Here is a 23623-nt window from a genome sequence, read left to right on the forward strand (position 1 = left end):
GGGCAATGCCAGGACGTGGGCCTGGGAAGACCCAGAGGGCCACGTGCAGCACAGTCAGGTGGTGAGGAGGAACTAGTCCCGGCGCCGGGAGCACAGCCCTGGAGACAGGACAATCCCACCTCTATGGAGCCGGGACAACACACCTTCCAGATTCCGCTCCTGGATCAGCAAAACCCTGTGCCCGTTTATCCTCAGGGCCAGTTCCCCTGGGCAGCGAGAGAGGGGGGCAGAGGGACCCATTTAGTGCCCTTCAAAAACAGGAAGTGATTAAGCATATTAAATTCCTAAGAAATAGTAAAAATTTAAAATAATTCAGAAATTAAAAATCTGTATTTGTAAGGAGCCCTGACTATTGAAAGCCATCAACCTCTGAGGTCTGCTTTGTTACCTTACATCCCATGACCTCCCACCCGGGACACAAAGGAAGACCTGCCTCCCTCAGGCCCCTGGGGGGAGAGGAGGGAAGGGGGGCAGCCAGTGGGGGGAGAGCTTTAACTCGGTCCAGCGAGGCCTGGCACATGGCTCCTTAGGGATGCTGCTGAGGACAGAAGCCAGGGGCGTCCCTGCCATTCCCGGGCTTGGGCAGCTCCTAACACGTGGGCCCCGCTTGAGCCCAGAGAAAGCACATCCCATCTTCAGGAGGTTTGCTAGCAGCGTCTTTCACTCATCACCCGGCCCTCCAGGCTGCGAAGTGTGTGGACACAGGAGTCTTTTCAGAGAGCTTGTCGGTGCCCTCCAGCCAGACAGGACTGGTGTCCAGGAGGCCTGCCCAGGCTGTCCTCCCCAGACCATCCTCCCCAAGCTGTCCTGCTCAGAGTGTCCTCCCCTGGCCGTCCTCCCCTGGCCCAGGGCGGCACTTCAGCCCCTCCTCCCTCCCCTTTGTGGGCTCAGCGGAATCACAGCGCCTTCCCTGCCTTCGCTGCCTCTGCTAATTCACTGAGCTTGCTAATTCATGACGCACGGAGAGCCCTGGGGTGCGGGTCCCAGAGGACTCCCCTGTGTGTGAGCGCTGTGGCTGTGGGACCCTGGGGGCGGGGGCGGGGGGCAGAGTGGGTCAGAGAAGCCGCTTAGGCGCCCTGACAATCGGAATCTCCCAGACGCGGAGCCTGTGGTGGCAGTTGCTGCTTGCTCGAGGCTTGTCAACAAATCCCATTCTGCCTGGCGCTCACTGCCCGCTCTGCGGAAGGTGCTTCGTTCTCTGCACCTCAGCTGCCTCTGCATTGGGGGGAGCCCAGCCCAGCCTTCTGTGGGCCCGGGACCCTCAGAGCCACTCCGTTTAGGGGGCAAAAGACCTACTTCACTTCTGCCTCCAAGAGCCTAAAACTGAGAACAGTGAATGGGGCCGCATTACCTGCAAGGTGCTTTGGAACATAACGGTCTTTGATTCCAAACACCAGGGGAGATGAGATAAGAAACAAAACGGGATCCGGATTTAAAGCCCGAGGTCCCTCGGAGCCTGGGGAGACCGGCATGGTGTCCCGGACCCGGTGCAGGTTCGCAGGCCTCGGCCAGGGCACATGAGGCTCACTGCACAGCGGGGAGGAAACACAGCCTCCCGTTTCCCTGAGTGAGCTGTAGTCCGGGGAGCCTCTGGGGCAGGGGTCCTCAAACTTTTTAAAGTGGGGGCCAGATCAAGGTCCCTCAGAGAGCTGGAGGGCCGGACTATATGAACTACGAATTCCTACTGTAACACCTTGGCTGCGCTCACTGCCCAAAAAACCTGGCGGGCCGGATCAGACTCCTCTACGGGCCGCATGTGGCCCGCGGGCCGTAGTTTGAAGACCCCTGCTCTGGGGCCTCCATCAAAGGCCCGATGTCACTAACGGGCCGTGTGCGGGAAGTGTCAGAGAGCTCCCGGGCCCCCGGTGAATGGCCGGCGCCTGGCTGGCTGGTTTACTGTTAATTTCTGCAGAATCAGGCAACTTGGCAGGGTGCCAAGAGCTAATAACCACAAGGGTTCAGAGCCCGCAGCTGCAGGGTTCCTGCGAAGCCTGACTGGCCCCTGCCTGCAGGCCGGAGCCCGGAGAGGGGCAGGGCCAGGATTCTAGGGCTGGTGTCCAATCCCCCACTCTCTGGTGGACCGGGGCAGGCCAGGGGGCCCTCTGAGCCTCCTCTTTCCTTGTCTGGGAACTTGGAACAGCGGCAGCTACCCCGCAGGGCCATTTTGAGTTTCACATGGTGATCAGAGGCAACAGTGAGAGCTGAAAGTAGGGCTCAGACTGAGGTCTCCTGGTTACCAGCATCTCCAGCCTCGCTGCTCTGTGCCCAGGGTGCCTGCCGCCAGCCAGGCCTCATAAATATTTACACCCGCGTGTGTTGCGATGCTCAGCTAATTGCTCCAGTGACGCACTCGGGGAGCCTCGGAGGAAAGGCGCGATGCCAGGGCCGATGCCAGGGCCGGGTCGTTAGAGGCACAAACGAGGCGCTCACAGAGGCCAGGTCCTCCGAGCTGCACCTGCCCCAGGGCGGTTCAGATCCTCGCTGACGTCAGGGAAAGGTGCCTCCATAGCTCACGGTCAAGGGCCGGGCCCGTGTGACCACCAGGCAAAGGGCCCCTTGGAAAACAGCAAAGACCTGTGCATATAACTCCCCACAGAGGAAAGGTGAATGGCCCAGGACCATTTACAGGGGTCCTCAAACTTTTTAAAGTGGGGGCCAGATCACGGTCCCTCAGAGAGCTGGAGGGCCGGACTATATGAACTACTAATTCCTACTGTAACACCTCGGCTGCGCTCACTGCCCAAAAAACCTGGCGGGCCGGATCAGACTCCTCTGCGGGCTGCATGTGGCCCGCGGGCCGTAGTTTGAAGACCCCTGATTTAAAACTTCTTATAATAACAGTAACAATTCATCGAGGAAACCAGACAGGACCAACGTGCCAGTAGGCAACGCTGTCTTATTCTATTTTTTTAAATATATTTCTTTATTGATTTCAGAGAGGAAGGGAGATGTAGAGAGAGATAGAAACATCAATGATGAGAGAGAATCATTGATCGGCTGCCTCCTGCATGCTCCCTACTGGGGATCATGTCGGCAACCCAGGCATGTGACCTGAGCTGTGTCTTTGGGTCTAGGCCAGCGGTCAGCAAACTCATTCAACAGAGCCAAATATCAACAGCACAACATTTAAAATTTCTTTTGAGAGCCAATTTTTTTAAACTTAAACTTCTTCTAGCGCCACTTCTTCAAAATAGACTTCAAAATACCAGGCCATGGTATTTTATGGAAGAGCCACACTCAAGGGGCCAAAGAGCCGCATGTGGCTCGCGAGCCGCGGTTTGCCGACCACTGGTCTAGGACAATACAAATGTCAAGAAATGGTTCTGTAGGTTGGCCTGTGAAATGGCCCTGGGTGACTGCCCTCCCCCCACTTTAGGAATGCCGCTGACTGACACTGACCTGGCTTCTCTGTTCTGCCCTAGGTCATGGCCTCGAGTCAGCAGAGCCGCAGGTGAGTCAGCCCAGGCCTGTCAGATTCTTCCTCTCCTCCTGGTCTTTCTGTTCTTCAGTAACACTGCTGGCCTGTTCAAACAGCAGGAGCATTTATGGCTTTTCCCTGTTCTTGCTCCCAGGGGCCAGCCTGGCCTGTGGTGTCCACGATGTTGGGAGCAGGCTGAGCAGGTGGGGAACTGTCTCTCCACCTGGCCGCTGTGTGGCCTGGGGTGGGGCACAGATCGCTCTGGCCTGAGCTCCTTCGTCTGTTGCGTGGGTAGGAGTCTGCCTAAGATGGTCTTGTGGCTACTCATGAGTGTTCCCTCAACTGGGCTTGCTGTGATGGGTTCTCCCCAAAATACGCACCAGGCGAATGGGTCAGAAACCATACCCAGCTTCTCTGCGTGTCTTCTCGGAGCCCAGCCCTTGGTACTCGGTGCTTATAGGACCCCCTTCCAGTGTGACTGAGAGGATGGACTGTTCCTGTTGGAGCACCCTAATTTCAAGGAGCCCGGCCCAAGTGGCTCAGTTGGTTGAGCACCATCCTGTGCACCAAAAGATTTCCGGTTCAGTTCCCAGTCAGGGCACACACCTGGGTAGCAGTAAGGAGAACGGGAAGCAGTAAACTAAAAATCACAAGTATAAATGTACATTAAAAAAAAAAAAAAAAAAAAAAGCTGAAACCGATTTGGCTCAGTGGTAGAGCGTTGGTCTGCGGACTGAAAGGTCCCGGGTTCGATTCTGGTCAAGGGCATGTACATTGGTTGTGGGCACATCCCCAGTGGGGGATGTGCAGGAGGCAGCTGATCGATGATTCTCTCTCATCGATGTTTCTAGCTATCTATCCCTTTCCTTTCCTCTCTGTGAAAAATCAATAAAATATATTTAAAAAAAAAAAAAAAAAAAAAACAAGCACCCAGCTCCAAGCCCTCCCAGAGAACACATGATCAAGTTTCCCAGGCAGGTCCTAACAGAGGACCTTGTGTTCTCTCAAGGTCAATGCTTCCAAATTATACCAGAGTTTTGGTCTCAAATGTACCCCACCCCACCATCCACTCAGCGTCCTGGGGAGACTGTAGAGAGTGTTAAAGGGGGCGGAGCCTGGGCATGAAGTTGCTCATTTGATGCCGTGGCCGGTGATTTATAAACCCCAGGACCTGAATCCTTCCCTTCTACTTGCTGTCCACCTGCAGTAAGGGAGACAGAGACAGGCAGGTAGGTATCCCAGTCCATCCACAATGTTCTAATCTAGAGACTTGAGCAGGGAGAAGAAAACAAATCTAAAGCCCCCAGAATGACCAGGGAGATACAGCGGCACAGGCCCACCCACACGCACCAGAGTGCATGCCCTGCCCACAATTCTCAGCGGCAAAGCACCCCGCCTCCGCACGCTGGCAAACCACTGCAGGTGTCTGTTCTACTCTAACAGAACCCGTACAACTGGGATGCACTTGGCGATGGACGTGAGAGATGACTTGTCACAGGGTCACGTATTACATTCCCAGGTGCTTTTACATTGTCTGTGATTTTCTTTGCCGGGGAATTTGTTAAAAATAATGGTGGGGCATCCATATGAGAAAATGCTGTGTGGCCATTAAAAATGATGCTGCTGAAGGGGGTTCCCTGACATGTCTGTTCTATGAGAGAGCAGGCAGGAAAAGAGTGTGCACGCAGCATGACCATATATGCATAGACTATAATGTTTAGGATTTTTAGGATGATTGTTTAGGATGATTGCCTTGGCATGAGGAATTATGGTGATTTTCATTCTTTTTTTACTTATTTGTATCTTAATTTTTTTATAGTAGTATATATTTTAATATATATTTTATTGACTTCAGAGAGGAAGGGAGGAGAGATAGAAACATCAATGATGAGAGAGAATCATTGATCAGCTACCTCCTACCCACCCCCCACAATCCCCATTCCCCCAACCCCTCACACACACACACACACACACACACACACACACACACACACACTGGGGACTGAGCCCACAACCCAGGCATGTACCCTGACTGGGAATGGAACCCTGACCTCCTAGTTCATAGGTCAATGTTCAACCACTCGGCCAGGCTGGCTGGACAGTAGTATATATTTTTATGTACTAAAAACTACCCAAAATTGAAGAGGATTCCAGGTCTGGAGAAGACAGGCATGTATTCAAACATGACACTCTGTCAATACCAATACCTCTGTGAGGCTGATATACAGAGAGCGGTGCCATGTGTTTCCATAAAATAAACTGAGCTTTTCTCCTGTCCCTGAATGGAGAATGAAATGGGAGAAGATAGCCCTACTTAGAAAGTGGGTCATTCTGTCTTCAGTCACCATCCACTGTAAACACCCTGATCGTGCTGAGTCCATTAATGAGAGGAGAAATTTCCTTTTGTCCAGAAACACTTGCTTTGTTGTGCTTTTAGTTTCCTAACGAAAGCAGTCTGGAAGGTTGTTTTGGTTGTTGTTGTTTCTCCACTTTTAAAAAAAAAAACATTGAATGATTTTAGAACTAGAGGAAGGGAAGGCAGGTGTGGGATATGTGAGCAGCTGGTGCCGCCTGCTGGCCCTTTCTGGATCTTGCAACACTTGCATCCATTTAGCAGAGGCCTGGTGGACAAGAAGAAATTCAAAAGTTGACAGTTTAATTACTGGAAAAAGGTGTTTACAGATTTCTGGTAAGCCCAGGCAAAGATTTCACATCACCCAAGATTGCTAAACCCCAGGATTAAGGATCTTCTTCCAAATTCCTTGTGTATCAGAATCACAACACTGAGAAGTGCATGTTCTCAAGCCCTCCCCATGGTTTATGCTTTGGCGGGTTTATACTGAAACCAGGAATCTTTCATTTTAACAAGATAATTCCAATGCAGGTAGATCTAGGGCGGTTTTTTAAGAATCACAGTGAGAAGCAAAAAGAATCAAGATTGTCCCCACCAAGAAGTGCCATTAATTCTCTGGACAGCAACTGTCTTGGAAAATCTCATTTGAATTTCAGGGGGTCTCCCAAGACAGAGAATGACAAGCAGCTGCCTGGCCTCTCACCACTCCTGCATTCATCTACCTGCTCATTTAAGCAATCGGTGGTTCTGCATCTAACTGATATGAGAACCAGTTTGGGGGACAAGCGCTCTTTAAAAAAATAAAGGTGAAATGTCCCAAGGACTCAGCAAGTTGGAGAGTCGAAGGCCATGCTTTACAGGTGAGGAGGTTAAGAACTAGAGAAGGGAACTGGATTTCCAAGGGCCACCCAGTGAGAACATTAATACTGTTCTCCCAACTCACCAACAAAGGTAGCTGTTTCTGCGAGTTTAGACTGTTTGTGCTTAACATTTACATTCATAATCTCCAGATAAGGAGACTGTGTTTCAGTAAATAAAACGGAAATGCCCAAAAGAGCTAAATGATGGATCTGGTAGATGGAAAGATAGGTAGATAAATAGATAGATAATAGATGGATAGAGATAAATGATAAATGAAAGATATAAATATATACAGTACATGCATGTATATTATACTAGATATATAGAACAGTCATATTATACATATACTAGAGGCCCAGTGCACAATTAAATCATGCACTTGTAGGGTCCCCTAGGCCTAACCTGCCATCAGGGCCATGTCCGCGACCCTGAGATGCCTCATACACTCCGTGGAATCTGATTCCCAATCTACAAATCAGTACTAGTTGGCCAAGGCTCATGCACTTTCCCAGTTTCCCATGGCCACAAAGGGCCACGGCCAGGATGGGAACCCAGAGTTCCTCACTCAGTTTCCCTGCTCGTGCCTGGGAGCAGAGGCCCTGCTACATTATTGGTGAAGGGCAAAGCTGGTACAACGTGAAATGCTGCACGATGCTTTTAAAAGGAAACCATGAGGCTTCACCATGATGATGTTTGTTGTTTCTTATGTGAGACGTGACTAGGTAGTAAGCAGTCCCAGGCTCTTGGGAAGTCCCGCTCCTCCAGGTCCTCAGACCTCCCGCTCCTCCTGTCCCCCTCCCTCCTCCCTTGAAGTGTCCTCAAATGGGATTTTGTCCCACCATCTAAAGTGTGACCCGGACAGCAGGAGCGACAGAGCGGAGGAAAAGAGGGAATAAACAGCAAGCAACACGTTCCCTTTCCTGAAAGTTTCGAGTTGACTTTCCACCTCTTCCATCAACCAAAACCTGGATCCATGGCCGGGTTTGGGACCGGAACAGTTTGGATGTGTCCTAAGTACTTACTCTAGGTGGCCACGTGCCCAGCTGACCTCGGGGGTTCTAGTGCCGAGAAGAAAGGGGAAGAGGGGGTGGCAGAGGCTCTCTGGGATGGAGTCCTCAGTGATGGATTGGATCCCTGGCCTCTTGCTTCCCACCACCGATTTGAGTAGGTCCTGCTGGCAGTGTCTGGAGTTGGAAGCAACCTGGACCCTCCCTCCTCTCCTCTCCCCATCCCCTCCCTCTGAAATCTTGTGAAGAAATAAAAATGAAAGTTGGTTCTGCTTGGGGAACTTTTCCCAAGTATAACCATGGCAATAGCACTTGGGGCCCGGCCAGCTACCCTGTCCCTATAAGAGTAGTGAATGGGACGTAGACAGGTGCCAGTCTCGCGCTTCCAGGTGCTCAAGTTCACGGGGGCGTTTACAAGGGCAAACCGTCTGAGAGGATCCATCTTCACAGCCATCTTCCACGGGAGGGAGCTGGAGCTTCCAAGTCGGGAGTTCTCCCACCGCAGTGTGCGTGTCAGCGTGGGAGCGTGGGTGCATGCACTCGGTTCATGCTGGGGCCCCGCTTTTTCTTATTTCCTTTTTTTTAAGCCCCCGGGATGAAAATGGTCAGGTCAGGGGACCTCCTAATTGGATGGGCTTTGGCCAGACGCCTGTGTCATCCCTCCGTGGGCGTGAGAAGAGGTGTCCACGTCCAGGGCTAATTGCTCTCTGCCCGTCAGTCAGGAAAGCCCTGTGCTTCTACCGGACATACATTTATCTTCGTGACCCTCTTAACAATCATGTCCACGCGGGGCTGCCTTCTGCGTAGACGCTTCCCCGGGGGCCTCACAGGAGAGCCATCCGGTGTCCGCCGGTGATGAATAGGCCTCCGCAGACAGAACCTGAGCATAACTCTTCCCGGATAGCGGCGTGAGAAGCAGTTCCATTCATCTTGTTAGAAAACGCTGCTCTCTGAGGAGCCGACCTGTCCTTCAGCTCCGGGAAGGCTCAGAGGCTGGGGAGCCTTTGGGGGTGTCCGTTCGATGGGGAACTGGGGCCCGGCAAGAGGAAGGCTCAATCTCCAGCTCACTCGGCGAGGGAGGATGTCAGGTGGTAGCTGAAGTGTCCCCTCTGCTTCCCAGTTCTGGGTGTATCCACTGCACCCCTCACGACCCCTCACATCCGACTGTCCCTTTATCGTGCGCTTAACGATGCATGGGAGCAATTCGGAGCCTGGAATCTCACCGCTGCCTGCGGGAGGAGGCACCCCTCGGTGATGACATATTTATTGGCTTGCTTTGTTCCTTCGGAGAAACTGAAAAGACCAGATTAACCAGGGCAGGCTACCATCCATCATGCATGAACTGCAAATGTTAGTCGTCTGAATAAAATAGAGGCTTCTGCTCGTCCGCATCACAATCCGATGCGGGTCAAAGGAGGTCTTTTTCCAAACACTGTCCATCTATTGTTCCTCAGGGCTTCAGGGCCCTCTGCCTCCGGCCAGCCCCAAGACAGGAACCAGAGTGTGGAGTGGCCAATGGGTCTCCACTCAGGAGACCCTACAAATTGCAACTGGAAGGGCCTGAGCAACCTGTGGGTTTCTCTTCCAGGGACCTACAGGGGGTGTAATCCTGCAGGGACAGAAGGTATTATTAGTGCCTCGGGGTGGTGACAGCTGCTAGTCCCACCACCAGGGGGCGCTGGCACTGGTAGCAGGCAGGATTCGGCCCCTCCTATCTCAGATCTCCTGGAGATTATTTTAGACTAACACCACACACACACACACACACACACACACACACAGGTTCTAGGCAACTTCCAGAAAGCTTTGTTTCCACCCAGCCAAACTTTTCTTCATTTACCCATCCCACCCACAGAAGACGGGACTGGGGACACATGCACAGCTCTGAATTTTGAATTTTGGCTTGGCAAGAGAATTCAGGGTAAAAGAACATTTTAAAAAACGATGAAGCCAGACCCAGATGTAGAAATACATGCCAGACCACACTCTCTGGACACAGCCAGACATGTGCCCTGAGGTTCTTAGCAGCCAGGGAGGAGGGGAAATATAATCTCTCCTGGGATTGGTGTTTTCCATTAAATCAAAGCAAACCAATTGCTAAGAAGCACACAGCTTCTGGTGCAGAAACATGCTGGGAACTTCTCACATATGTGCTAATATAAGGGATGTGATAAGAACATTTCCTGCCTATAATGTTCCTCATGCAGACTGACAGCATGACACTGGGGTGCAATTTAGGGAAATTAAGTCTAGGAGGAAGGAAGAAAAAGAAAAAGAAGAAAAACCTGTAGGCCACGTGACCATCCTTCCTTGGTGGTTTTGGTAAAATGTCAGCCATAGAACACTGAGCGCCCTGCATGACCTTCAGGCAACCTTCACAACACAAACCCAGGTGGGAGAGTGGAGTGCTGACAAGCTTCCACTGAACAATATTCATTCAACAAACGCCTATCAAGAATTTACCTGATCGCCTGGCCAGTGTGGCTCAGTGGTTGAGCAGTGACCCAAGAATCAGGAGGTCACGGTTCAATTCCCGGTCAAGGCACATGCTCAGGTTGCAGGCTTAGTCCTCAGTAGGAGGTATGCAGGAGGCAGCCGATCAAGGATTCTCTCTCATCATTAATGTTTCTATCCCTCTCTCCCTCTCTCTTCCTCTCTCCGAAATCAATTTTTAAAAAAAAGTCACCTGGTCATATTGAGCCTTCTGCCTGGAACTGAGATAGGTGAATGAATAGATATGACCCGCTCTCAAAATACTGGGGTACAGTCTGTTTAAGGAGACAGAGGTGTGGACAGAGAAGTGCAAAGGTACCGTGTGCCCTCGGGGCGGGGGAGAGGGGAGAGGAAACCAGCCTCTCCGGGAGCTGAGTCACGGTTTGGGGGCACTCGATGGGGGCGGGGTGTCTGCCTCTTTCCCTGAGGATGTCTCTTGGTTTGGATTTGATTCCTTCTCTTCCTTCCCATCGCCCCCATTTTGCAAGAGCAGCAGAAAGAGTGAGAAGGACAGAAATACGCACTTCATTGGGAGCAATTACCATCCAGAAAACTTAATTGGAATAAGCACGGGATTTCTGGAAAACCCAGGCGCGTTAACCTTGGGTCTGTTTTCATTGGCAGGCCAGCGCCAGCCCATCCCCGAGACTCCACTGGACTGCGTAAGTCAGCCCCTCCCTCTCCTCCTCCTCCGTCTTTGCTATTTACCAAATAACTGTCTTTTTCCAAGGCACGCGGTGGATTAAGAACAAAGAGAAAAGAATGTTAAATGTATAATTTATTTGCAGGGAAAATTGTATTTCCATTGTTGGGTAGAAAACTGTATGCCAGTTTCTCAGCTATAAAAGGGAGAGGAAAATGAATTTTCACGGCCACTGCGAAGACTGGTTGAGTTGAAAATACCAACACGCACAGTGCTGGCAAGTGTGTGATGCGGGAGGCACTTCCTCCCACTCGAGGCAAAATGTTCAAGTGGAACGAACATTCTGGAAAGCAATTTCATAATATTAACCAGGCAACAGAAAAGTGTCCATTTCCTTTGGCCCAATAATTCTATGGTTGGGAATGTAAACTGAGAAACTAAGCCAAAATTTGGATTAATAGTTAAACACATTTATATTTTATAATGATATATCTTAAATGGCAGCACATTGGAATCATGCTAAGTATTCAGTAATATAAGCATAGCTAAATATATTATATTCCCAATATGAAGCCATTAATAACATTTGCAAAGAATTCTAATGACTAGAGAAATTTATAACATAACTCAGATAGTTAATATAAGTAATTTTGTTGTTAAATTGTATATGTGTACCAGTATTATTTAAATAGTTCTATCCACCATATCTGTATATGATAGATGGAATATATCGGATAGATGGATGGATGTATGGATGTATGGATGTATGGATGGATGAATGGATACAAAGGTAGGTAGGTAGATAGATAGATAGATAGATAGATAGATAGATAGATAGAATATGCCTATAAAATCATTGATTCTTTCTTGTTTAAAAAAAAAAAACTTTTTTAATCTACTTAAAGTTATGGAACTTCACTCCAGAACACAGACACAATCAGTCAATCAGTCAAAAACAATTTACCTCTGTGATGGGACAGTAGATAATAATAGGTTAATAGGTAAAATAGATGTAACTTCTTATAATTAAAACAAAACTCTGTCTCCCTTCCCAGAAAGATATAAACTAGACTACTTCTATCCAGTTCTGTGGGCAAGACTCTCGGGGTCTAGGGCAGGTTCTCCCCAAACAGGGGAGGGGGTGGTGGCTACTCCTCCCCAGCCCTCCCCCCATGTCCCCACATGCCCTGCCCCCATGAATCCAGGAAGGCAACTGGTCAGAGATGGACTCTGCTCTCACCTCCCCAGTTCACCCAGCAGGTCCAGGACTCCCCCAAAGCGGCTGCTCTCAGTGGCTGTCTAGGTGCTGGCCACACAGTGTGGAGGATAAATGGCGCCCTTGCACAAATGCTCACTGTCAAGCCCCCAAAGGAACCGCATGCCTGTGCTCCAGCCCAGACCTCACTTCTACATGAGGTTCCTGAGAACAGCCCACTCAGCTTTCCCCTTCCCCGCGTCACCTGGGAAACCTCGGCAAGCCTGCTTCCCCCTGGCGCTCTGCTGTGCCTACACTCAGCACATCCACGGGAGGGGAGGGACCTAGCGTGTCGTGGGCAGGTGCAAAGTAGAACCTTTACATGCACTGGGCTCAGCTGGATACAACCAAATAGGGCAGCTTCGCCTGCTCTGATCTATAGATGGAGTGTCTGAGCCAGGGAGGAACCTGACCTCCTGGTTCCTCAATATAAGATCAAGGCCCCTGCAAATAGATCCCCTTTCTGTGTTTAAGGGCTTAGGAACCCAAGATGACCTCTCTATTTCAAAGGCAGCCCATTAGTCTTTTTTTTTTTTTTGGAGGGGGGGGGGGCGGATCATCACTTGAGGATATTTTCCCATTGATTTATTTAGGGAGAGTAGGAGAGAGAGAGGAGTAGACAGAGAGAAACATCGATGTGAGAGAAACACATCGATTGGTTGCCTCCTGCATGCACTCTGATCAGGGCCCAGCCTGGAGAGAAGCCTGCAACCCAACCGAGGTATGTGCCCCTGACCAGAATGGAACCTGGGACCCTTCGCTCCACAGCCTGACACTCTGGCCACTGAGCCAAGCCTGCTAGAGCCCATGTGTCATCTTAATCACACCTGCAGGGCCGACTCACGGCAGCACCCGGATGTTTGTTTGACTGAATAACAGGGATAGGAATACTGGGGGGACATCACCAGAATGCTGCCAATCTGGAATGTCCCTGCCCCAGAGCCCAGACACTTAGCTTCCACCTCAGAGAACCTATCCCGCTCCCCTCGCCAGCCCTGCAGCCTGACACCTTTATCACCACTGCACCTTCCCCGACTCATCCGAATGTCCCCTCCTGCTCAGAAAAGGAGCTTCCCCGCAGACCCGGATGAAGCAGAGGGCCAGGGGGATGACGACTATGAAGACCCCAATGTTCATGTGGCAGAGGGTTGGCAGTGGATGAAAATCCTGCCCGCCCGGCCCATCAAGGAGTCTGAATATGCAGGTAACGGTCGGTCTGAAACCTGAAAATGCACACGCTACGATGTCACACAGAGGTTAAAGCTGTGGGCTCTGCATTGAGTAATTGCGGGTTCAAATCCTGCCTCCGTGGCCTTCTAGAGGTGGGACCTTGAGCAAGTCTCTCAGACTCTTCTTCTCTGTTTGAATGGGGGTCATCATCATAGAACTTCTTCCAGAGAGTTCTGAGGAGGATGCCATGTAGGATGTATGTGGAGTTCCCCTGAGAGGACTTGGCAGAAGCAGAGCTCTGTTTGTTGTTGTTGGTTTAGTATAATATATTTTTATTGATTTCAGAGAGGGAGAGAGAAATAGAAACATCTATGATAAGAGAGAATCACCAATGGGCAGCCTCCTGCACACTCCCAACTGAGGATCAAGCCTGCAACCCAGGCATGTTTCCTGACTGGGAATCAAACCAGTGACCTCCGGGTTCATAGGTCAATGCTCACCCCTGAGCCAAGCTGGCGGGGCTGTAACTACTGGATTTTATCATCACTAGGGGCCCAGTGCACGAAGATTTGTGCACGGGGTGGGTTCCTCAGCCCGACCTGCACCCTCTCCAATCTGGGAGCCCTCAGGGGAGCCCTCTCCACTCCGGGAGTTTCTGTCTGTCTTTGCAATAATATGAGCGAATTGTCTGAGAACCCAACCCAATAATAAAGGCTTTTTCTTTTTTTCCTTTGCTTCATTGGTGGAGATTTTCTGGAAGTTTTAGGATATCTTCCCTTTAATTTTTCCTAGACACTCTGATTTTACTTGTGTCTCTCACCTTTGCTTTTCCTCCATCCCCCACCGCAACAGTAACTTGCTCCAGTCTCACTTTGCTCTAGTGTCTATGTGATCTGTCTCCCACCAGAACTACAATTCCCAGCATTCCTGGTGCTCCTCTAACTCTGGGCTTCTGCTTCTGGTCCTGGGCCTGCCACCAGAACTACTATTCCCAGAATTCCTGGTGCTACCCAAGCTCCCTTCCTGCTCTGTCTCTGTCCCTTGGCCTCCCACTCTGCCAAGTCCTCCAAGCCACCAGCTTTTCCTCACGGCCTCCTGCTCTGCCAAGTCCTCTCTGCTCACCAGCTCTTCCTCAAGCTGCTCCACGCTTCATTGGCTCTCCCATTCTGCTCTTTGCCTGGTGCATATGTATGCAAATTAACCTGATATTTCTGTTGGGTAAATTTGCATACTCACTCCTGATTGGCTGGTGAGTATAGTCGAGGTATGGTCAATTTACATATTTCTCTTTTATTATATAGGATAGCACTCTTCCTGAGCCCTGGAGCCACTGGGGAGCATGGCAGGGGGTGGGCAGCCAGAGATGCCTGCATGGAGGGGTGGGCAGAGAATGACAGGAAGAATTTTCACTGGGCAGATCCATTTGGCAGGTAGCCTGCCTAGGAGCAGCACCAGAGCATGGCAGTAAAGCCCAACTTCCTCAGAGTGGGGAAGGCCTAACTTCACACCCAAGTTGCCTCTCTCTAACTGGGGCACACTGGACAGCTCCAGAGAGTTCTCTGAACCTTCGGTGTGGCACACTTTTGGGAGAGAACGAGGATGAGTTGGGATGTCTGAGGGCCAGACCTACTGAAAGGATTCTACAGGAAGTTCTTTTGAAGAGAATCACCTTGTAAATAAGGATGCTATTCCTTGGTTCACTCTCTCAACAAGCATTTTACTGAGTACCTATTGCATGACAGTTACCATGTTGGGACTGACGAAAGGGTACAAAGATAAAGCATAATCCATGTACTCAGGGAGGTCACAATCTAGTGGCAGAAAGAGATCAACAGATAAATCCGATAGAATATGTTAAGTGTATAAATTAGAAGGAAAGCATGGGGTCTAGAAAGATCTTCAAAGGGTGTGATACAGCCCAAGCCTGAAAGGATAAGAAGAATTCCCAGGAGGTAAGAATGAGGGTGTTCTAGTCCAGACTTTGGTGTTTACATGTACGGACCAAGCAGAGGAATTTCTCCTCTCCCTGCCTCCGTCTCCTTCGTCTGTGAAGTGGGAGTGCAATTGTTTGCCTCACGCTTTTGTTCTGGTGACTCAATGAGTTCACAGACCCACAAAAGTTTTATAAATTGTGCTGAACGGATGACTAATTTTTACTCTTTTCACAGATACACGCTATTTCAGGGGTGTGGTGGACACTCCCCTTTCCTTAGGTGACAAGGTTTCTATCCCTGACGAGGGGCAAACCTGGACCACACAGGAAGAAGTGAGTAAAGGTCAACTGTGTGACCACGTGAACCAAACACGTGTGGGGCACCTCCTAGCAGCCAGGAGCTCATCTCTCATTCCCGAGGCATCTTGTGAGGAATGAGCTGGTCAGGCTCCTGTGACTGGTGGGACCGTGGTCCCGTGGGAGGGAGGAGAGACGACACTTGCTGAGGATATTCTGTGAGCCAGGCAGCAGGCTTCCACATGCATTCTCCAAAGTTCACCCCATTCCCAGAAGCAGAATTTGAACTGGGATCGTTTAGGTAATAATATACCATTTTGCCCAGATTCTTGGCCAAACACAGAAATAAAAATCCCTGCCATGCTTACTTCAAAGGCTGTTTAGAAACTACAAAGAAAATCTGGTGAAAATATTTTGTAAATGCAAATGTTCTAAGCACATATATAGAGCATTGTTTTTAATAACACTTTTGCTAATGTTTCATTTTCTTAATGCATAAAATACAAATTAATCACCCCTGGGGTGGCAGGGGCTCTCAGTACTAATGTGTGATTTCCTATCAGTATTTTCTATGCAGACATTTTATGCAAGGGAGTTCTTATTGTATAATATACACATGATTTCCTTATTTTTACCTTATATTCTGGCCTGCAGGGATCAAGCTGAAACAGGCTTTCCAACATCCCCAGAGGGGTCCTGGATTGCAAAGAGGGTTGCAGGCCAGGCTGAGGGACCCCACTGGTGCACAATCAGGGTTTGGGAGGGACTGCAGGAGGGCTCCAGGGTGTGTCCAGCCCATCTTGTTTTAACCAGTCTTGATCAGGGCCAATCGGGGCTGGCCAGCCAGGGAGGAACTGAGGGAGGGCTTCAAATGTACTGGGCCCATCTAGCTTGGTCCCGATCGGCCAGACCCCAGCAGCAAGCTAACTACAGGTCGAACAGTCAAACAAACAATGGGACACTTAGCATGTTAGGCTTTTATTATATAAGACTGCCCATGTGATGAACATTAATAAGCATAATCTTTATAGATATACCCAATTATAGAATTTTTAATTATTTTCTTTTCCATGGAGGGGAAACATTTTAAAAGCTTTTGGTACCTATTGTAAAATTTCTTATTTCAAAATGTATTTAATTTACCTACCCAGCAGCTCTATATGGGAACGGCCACCTCATAGAACCAAGATTGGCTATTACTTTGTAATTATCTTCAAGTGATTTCACTGATTTTTTTTTATTATTATTGTGTCACATTTATTGGTGAGTGTGAACATGCTTTTGAATATAGCACATTCTTCCTTGTGCATTATTTTTTTCACATTCTTCATCTATTTCACTTGAGGGCTTCTGTTAATATTGACAAGAAAAGGAAATCATAAACTTTACCATGTCATTTACACAGAACACATCCGGGAGAGACTGGGAGAGCAAGATGAGGGGTAAAATACTGAACACTTCCTCTTCACACAGGCACCATGCTCAACACTGTAATCATTCGCTCCACAAATTCACTCAAGAAATATGTGTTCAGTGCCTGCCATGTACCAGACACAATTATAGGCTCTGGTGTGTGAGTCGCTGTGCTCATGAAATTTACATGCTAGTGGAGGAGTTCATTCATAAATGAATAAGCACTAGACCGTCAAACAATACGTCAAGTGGTAAGTGCTTTAAAAAAATAATTAAAACCCAGCCAGTGTGGCTCAGTGGTTGAGCATTGACCTATGAACCAGGAGGTCAGGATTTGATGCCCCATCAGGGCACATGCCCGGCTTGTGGGCTCAGTCCCCAGTGTGGGGTGTGCAGGAGGCAGCTGATCAATGACTCTTTCATCATTAATATTTCTATCTTTCTCTCCCTTTCCATTGCTCTCTGAAAGCAATGAAAATGTATTTTAAAAAAATAAATATAATTAAAGACAAGTATGGAGAGTTATGGAAGGTCTTTCTGAGTAGAGGTTGGAATGAATAGTGACATTTAATCTTCAAAATAACTTTGCAAGGTGAGCATTATAATCCCTGTTAACAGCTCCGACTTTTTGAGCTCTATCGGTTTGGGCCAGTTACCCTCTCTGAGCCTTTATAGCTCAGCTCAAGATCTCATGACTATTAGGCTAGTACATACAGAACACAGGGAAGGCAGCAAGCTAAGGGTGCAAGAAGAACACTGAAATAAGCCTCCAGCACCCCAGTCTCCACAGGGTAACCTTGGAGGAATTAGAAGCTGATGGTGCAATGAAAGAAGCCATAGCAACAACAAAACTCAAACCATGCTCAACTCCCAAATAGGCTGGCCACCTGAAGAGCCATGCCCTTTTCAAGCATAAATATGGCAGTTCAATGTTCCACAGAGGGCAGAGGTGGGCATTGAACATCCAAGATAAGAGGTCACAGGGAACCAATGACCCCTCCTTCCCATCTACCTTGGCCACCTCAACTTGATGCCAATAAAGAGGAACACTAAGACCCTGTGTTAATCAGGGTTGTCTAGAAACATAGGGCAGATAGAGAGAGAGAGAGAGAGAGAGAGAGAGAGAGAGAGACATACACATACACATACACATACACATCTAAATAAAATAGCGACTATGGAGGCTAACTCCAAGCTCTGCCATCTGCACACTGGAGAGAGACCCAGGACAGCCAGTGGTGGAAGTTGCCATCTGAGTCTAAAGGTCTGAGAACCGAGAGAGTTAATGGTGTCAATCCCAGCTGAGGGCAGGAGGAAACCAGTGTCCCAGCCAAGCCAAGATCAAATTATCCTTTCCTCTGGCTCTTCATTCTATCCAGCCCCTAAACTGGCGGAGGCCCACCTGCACTGGAAGTGCCCTCTGCTTTATTCAGTCTACTGATTTGATTCAAATGCTCATCTCCTCTGCCAACAGCCTCACAGACACACCCAGAAGTAACAGCTAACCAAATAACTGAGGCCCTGTCAAGTTAACACAAAAGTAATCATCAGAGACCCCAATATTGACAGGCTTAAAGGCTTTCAAAGGCACTGGGCCCTATTATGATGTATTTGTCATCTTCTTCACCCTCAGGTCTAGCAATTGTACAGCTCTTAGTAGTTCATTAATGTCTTTCATGATATTAATAATGACAACTAACAATTATTACACTTACATGGTGCCAACCCACTCCCTTCTCGAGGCACTTTGTGTGATGTGTCACATGTAATCCTCCCTCTCTTCAGAGGTATCAGTACTTTTGTTGCCTCCATTTCACAGATAAGGAAACTGAGGCACAGAAGGTTCAGTGAGTTGTTACATTTTATAGCTAGCACATAGTGATGGAGGTGAAATCCCAACTCACGCAGTCAAAAGAGGCCACATGCTGATCTGCCTGCTCAATTACTTTCAGTGTCCTTGATCCTGTAGGTTGGTCTTCATAATAGCTCAATGATATGAATTGACTAAGTATTGTCACTATTATAAAATTGAAAAATCTAAGGCTCATAACATGCTGAATACCTTTCCAAAGGTTCACAGCAATTAGAGACAGACTTGGATCTCAAATTCAAGTATTTTTATGACAAACTAGAGGCCCAATGCATGAAGATTTGTGCAAGAATGGGCCTTCCTTCTCCTGGCTGCTAGCATCGCCTTCACTCTGGGCAGAGCCACCTTTCTGCCTTCCCATGCTGCCCAGCAGCCCAGAGCTACTGGGACAGTGTGGAACACCTGAATCATCACCATGGTGATGATGCAAGCATCCTGCCCCCGGCCTCTCTCAGAGCCTGCATATGCAAATTAACCTGTCATCTTTGTTGGGTTAATTTGCATGCTCACTCCTGGTTGGCTGGTGGGTGTCATGAAGGTATGGTCAATTTGCATCTTTCTCTTTTACTAGTGTAGATACCATTCAAGGCCACTACACTCTTCACTGGCACAGGGGGACAACTACTGACATGTATTGACTGCCTGCCAACCATACACACATGGTGATCTCCAAGAACAGTGAGTCCAGAGACCTATGCCTTTATCCTTGGGACTCTAACCAGAAAGTGTAGTGACATTATATGGTATAGTCACAATTAGTAGGACATTATAAGATATCATAGTCACAATGTAAGAGATAATGGTGCCCTATTGTCTTCTACAGGTGGACAAACCTACTACCAAGGACATCAGGAGCCAACATGCTAAAGGTAAAGTCAAGTCACAACGTTTGACAGGGAAGTAGATTTCTTTGCTTCCAAAATCTTTTTGTATTTTTGTTTGTGGCCACAGATTTTTTTAAATCAGGGAGCTCTATTGAACTTTCATCCTTCATGAAATATCTACTTTTTCAAAGATTCTCATACATCTTGTGCCTTTTTATCACCTTATTTTATTGATGAAGTAATCGATTGTGAAAACTCATAATCTGGGTTGTGCAATTTCAGAAAGAAATCATTTTAAAACGTATGGATTTCATTTAACTTCTAAGTTGTTTTTCTAAGCATACCCCCAATAAAATCATAAGATAGAAACTTAATTTTAAAATGTTGATTAATTGATATAAAAACAGATATTAAAGCTTTAGGCAAAACAGCTCAATTTGGAGATGAAGATACAGGTAGGAGGCAGAGGGGAACTAATCAATGTCAGTGGTGCTCAAAGCACAAATAGAGGACAAAGTAACGTAATAGGATTGTATCCACCATAATTTCTCTCATTATTTTCCCCTATGTCCCCATCCTCTCTCACAGTGCCCAAGTGGAAAATATGACAGTCCCATGATTTATATTTCCCAATAACTGAAACATATAAAGGTCACCTTTTATGTGTCTATTGCTTTGTTTTAGAACATATTACTAATCCCACACTTTCTCTAATGGGAAAGTTAGGGTCCTAACAGAAATGGCATGCCCAAATTAGGATAATGTCAGGTAGTTTATTTGCTAGGAGCAGTTTGCTGAGGGGTGTGGGTATAGGGGAAGAACCAGAGATGGTGCCAGAACTAGGGCTAAAGCAGTGGCCACTGGCACCACTCCCCAGGCCCAGAACAATGAGGGGACAGTGGCTGAAGACCAGAAGGGGCACATGCCTTCAGAGGAGCAGTGACCACTGGTTAAGGGACACCACCAGCCCAAGTGCACAAGGTGGAAGCCAAGGAAACATATGCCTGGCCTCCCTCTTATGTCCTGGGGCTTCCCAAAGGAAACGCCAGATGGAAAAGATGTGCAGGGCAAGGCATGAGGGGAGGGAGAGGAGATTCCATGCTTCCTGAATCTCCAGGTGTCCACCAACCCGGAAGCTTCATTACACGGATAAGAGTAATTAGCTTAGTGGCCATTGGTGACCGAACCCCATCTCCAGCCCCCTCCCCTTCCCAGCTTCCAGTTAGACTGAAAGTTCCAGCCCCTCGATTCCATGAATGGCTCCACAGGCAACAGCTCCCACCTTTAGGTGTGGCCTAAAACTTGCCTCATTAACATAAAAAAAGACGCCTATACAGTTCTCACCACTTAGGAAATTCTAAAGTATTTGGGAGCTCTGTGCCAAACACAGGGACCAAGACCAAATATATATTTCTTATTATAAATCAGAGTATCACAATTATCCTTTCATTTCTTTATCTATACTTTGCCTCTTCACACAAAGACATTGGAGTCATTAACAAAAATGTGCTTAATAAAATAGAAGAAAATGAAAATAAAAATCGTAGAAAAAGTCTTGGTGACCCGTATGACAAAGATAAAATTCGGGATCCACAGGCACACATCACTACGCTGTATTAAGATGAAGATATTAATTGGCCTCTGAGCTTCCTGGTAGTCTAAGCAAAAAAGGGGATCATGTTGCTTTATGGATATTAATTGTCCATAACACAGAAAGCAAGCCAAGTCTTCAGGGAGAGCAATAAGGACATACCTTTCAGAGATAAGTTAGTGCTGTCAATTTTACAGGGGATGTTGGCTGGAATATGGGTACCAGGGCTACAAAAATAGGACTGTTTTTTTTAAAACAGATGCCAGTGTCAACGGAGGCCAAAACTACAGAGAGGACCTCAGTGAAAGCCAGGCATACAGAAGTTTGGGCTTGTAGGGAGTGGAGGAGGTGGTGTGGAAAACTTCAGTAGGAATTATTTTCTTTACATCCTCCCACACGCCCATAATTGATGGTTCTCCATTACTGCCCAGAGCTTGAAGGTACTACACAGAGGAGGAAGCTAGAAGAAGGAGAATTGATATGAATGCCCCTGTTTTTAAGATTAGGCATTTTGCTAGAAAATGCTTCAATGATTTATGTGTTTATTACAAACTTCTGTGTTTCTGATGCAAACACATTCTCAGATAATTTATTCTTTCTCTCAAAAAAAAACATACCGGGTGGTTCAGTAATGGCAGGATTTTATGGTGATATTTTTCATCAAGTTGAGCAGTTATAGATTTATGTTAATGTACATTTTGTGTCATTTTTCTTACAATCATCTTCTGACATTATCTGGAAGCCGTCAGATTTTAAGAACTTATCTTCCCTGAAGCTTGACTTTATTTTCATTCCTGAAAATGGATAAAAGTTTTACTTGAAGGCAAAGTACATCTATATAGTCTAAGTTGCCTGTGATGAACCATTAGCATTAACCACAGATTCAGAGGAAATCATCTTTTCAAATGGGGATGGCTGTAATATTTTAATGTGGTGTGGCTGAGCTTCCTAACGCTGAGAATAAAGGAGGCGAAAATGACTCTCTCTTTGCCTTGGGTGCACTAGTAAACGAAACACAAACTCTAAACCAATTTCCTTTGAAGTGACAAGCATACCCTACACAAGAAATAATTTATAACAAACTACAATAAACTACACAAGAAAAGAAAGAGAATTACACAGAGCCGACTGGACATGCAAATAAGGAAACATGAACTTGTTTGAAAAGAAACAAAATAGAATTCTACATGATGCCATCGGAAGACCTGTCTACTGGTTGGCTTTCAAACAGATTGAGATGCCAAAGGAATCAGAATCAGAGATGACGACGTTGATTTTAATCGGGTTCAACTCCCTCGTGTTATACAAAGGGGTCTGGCGGGGAAAAGTGGCTTGTTCAAGGTCACCAAGCAAGTTTCACAACCCAGACCAGAACCCAGTGTTTTGACAACGATGGCAATGACCCCAGAGTTCCACTGTTGATGCTAGTATCTAAAATTTATTCTGCAAAGCCCCTCTCCTCTATTTCCTAACCAATAGCCTACTCATCCACCTTGTGAAGAATTGATAGATGGTGCTGCCGCCTAGTGGCGGAACACTGCAACACAAAATATCATAAAAATGATGCACGTTAACATCCTATATATTATATCCTTAACAGATTTAAATTTATTTCAGACACAACCCCTGGCTCAAAAGCAACAGAGGCATTAATACAATATTCAGTTCAAAGTGAACGTTACAAATTTTTAAAAATTAAAAAAAAAATCATTGAGACAACAGGGCAGTTAGGGATGAGCCTTTCTTTCATCACCACTGAAAGTAAGGCTCAGCCCTAACCGGTTTGGCTCAGTGGATAGAGCGTTGGCCTGTGGACTGAAGGGTCCCAGGTTTGATTCCGGTCAACGGCATGTACCTTGGTTACAGGAATATCCGCAGTAGGGGGTGTACAGGAGGCAGCTGATCAATGTTTCTCTTTCATCAATATTTCTAACTCTCTATCCCTCTCCCTTCTTCTCTGTGGATCGTCAATAAAATATTTTTTTTAAAGAAAGTAAGGCTCAGAGAAAAGGAAAGACGTCTGATAACTGCTTGACAGAGCAAATGTGTTTTGTCCGACAGAGACATATAAAGTAGCCACAAGTGGGAGACTTTAAAAAACAGGCAGCTGCAGTCCTCTGTGATAATGACCAGGGGAGAAGGTCACTTTGTTTAAAATTGCTTCGTGCCAGGGCCACAAGGAGCCCAAGTATGGCAAGTTCTCTGTTAAGTATTGTGGGAACTCAGGAAGGCTTCACAGAACAAGGGACATTGGAATGAAGTGTGAGACGGTAACTTCAGGAGGCATCAAGTACTATTTCTGATGCTCAGGAGCAGCTAAGATGTGGTTATGTGAATGTTGGAATTGGGGACAAGGCGCCTTGGGTTCAAACCCCAGTGATAATGCTTTCCAAACATGGAATCTACAAGTATCTTCCATCTCCAAGGTCAGGTGTCTATAAAATGAAAAAAATAGCACTACATCATAAGATATTTGTGTGTTTTAAAGGTGATAA

General features: G+C 47.4%; 1 protein-coding gene across 1 annotated transcript in view; it reads left to right on the forward strand.

Moving 5' to 3' along the window:
* The window catches only part of CLNK (cytokine dependent hematopoietic cell linker), a 106982-nt gene that overhangs the window by 51168 nt on the left and 32191 nt on the right, over positions 1 to 23623 (forward strand). Inside the window, exons 4-8 of the mRNA XM_084864389.1 lie at positions 3423 to 3451; positions 10757 to 10794; positions 13093 to 13234; positions 15369 to 15466; positions 19537 to 19582. Of these exons, the coding sequence (XP_084720515.1) occupies positions 3423 to 3451; positions 10757 to 10794; positions 13093 to 13234; positions 15369 to 15466; positions 19537 to 19582 (353 nt within the window). The remainder of the gene's footprint in view (positions 1 to 3422; positions 3452 to 10756; positions 10795 to 13092; positions 13235 to 15368; positions 15467 to 19536; positions 19583 to 23623) is intronic.

This window comes from Pipistrellus hanaki (assembly GCF_964339955.1).
Source record: "Pipistrellus hanaki genome assembly, chromosome: 1".
Classification (NCBI taxonomy): Eukaryota; Metazoa; Chordata; class Mammalia; order Chiroptera; family Vespertilionidae; genus Pipistrellus; species Pipistrellus hanaki.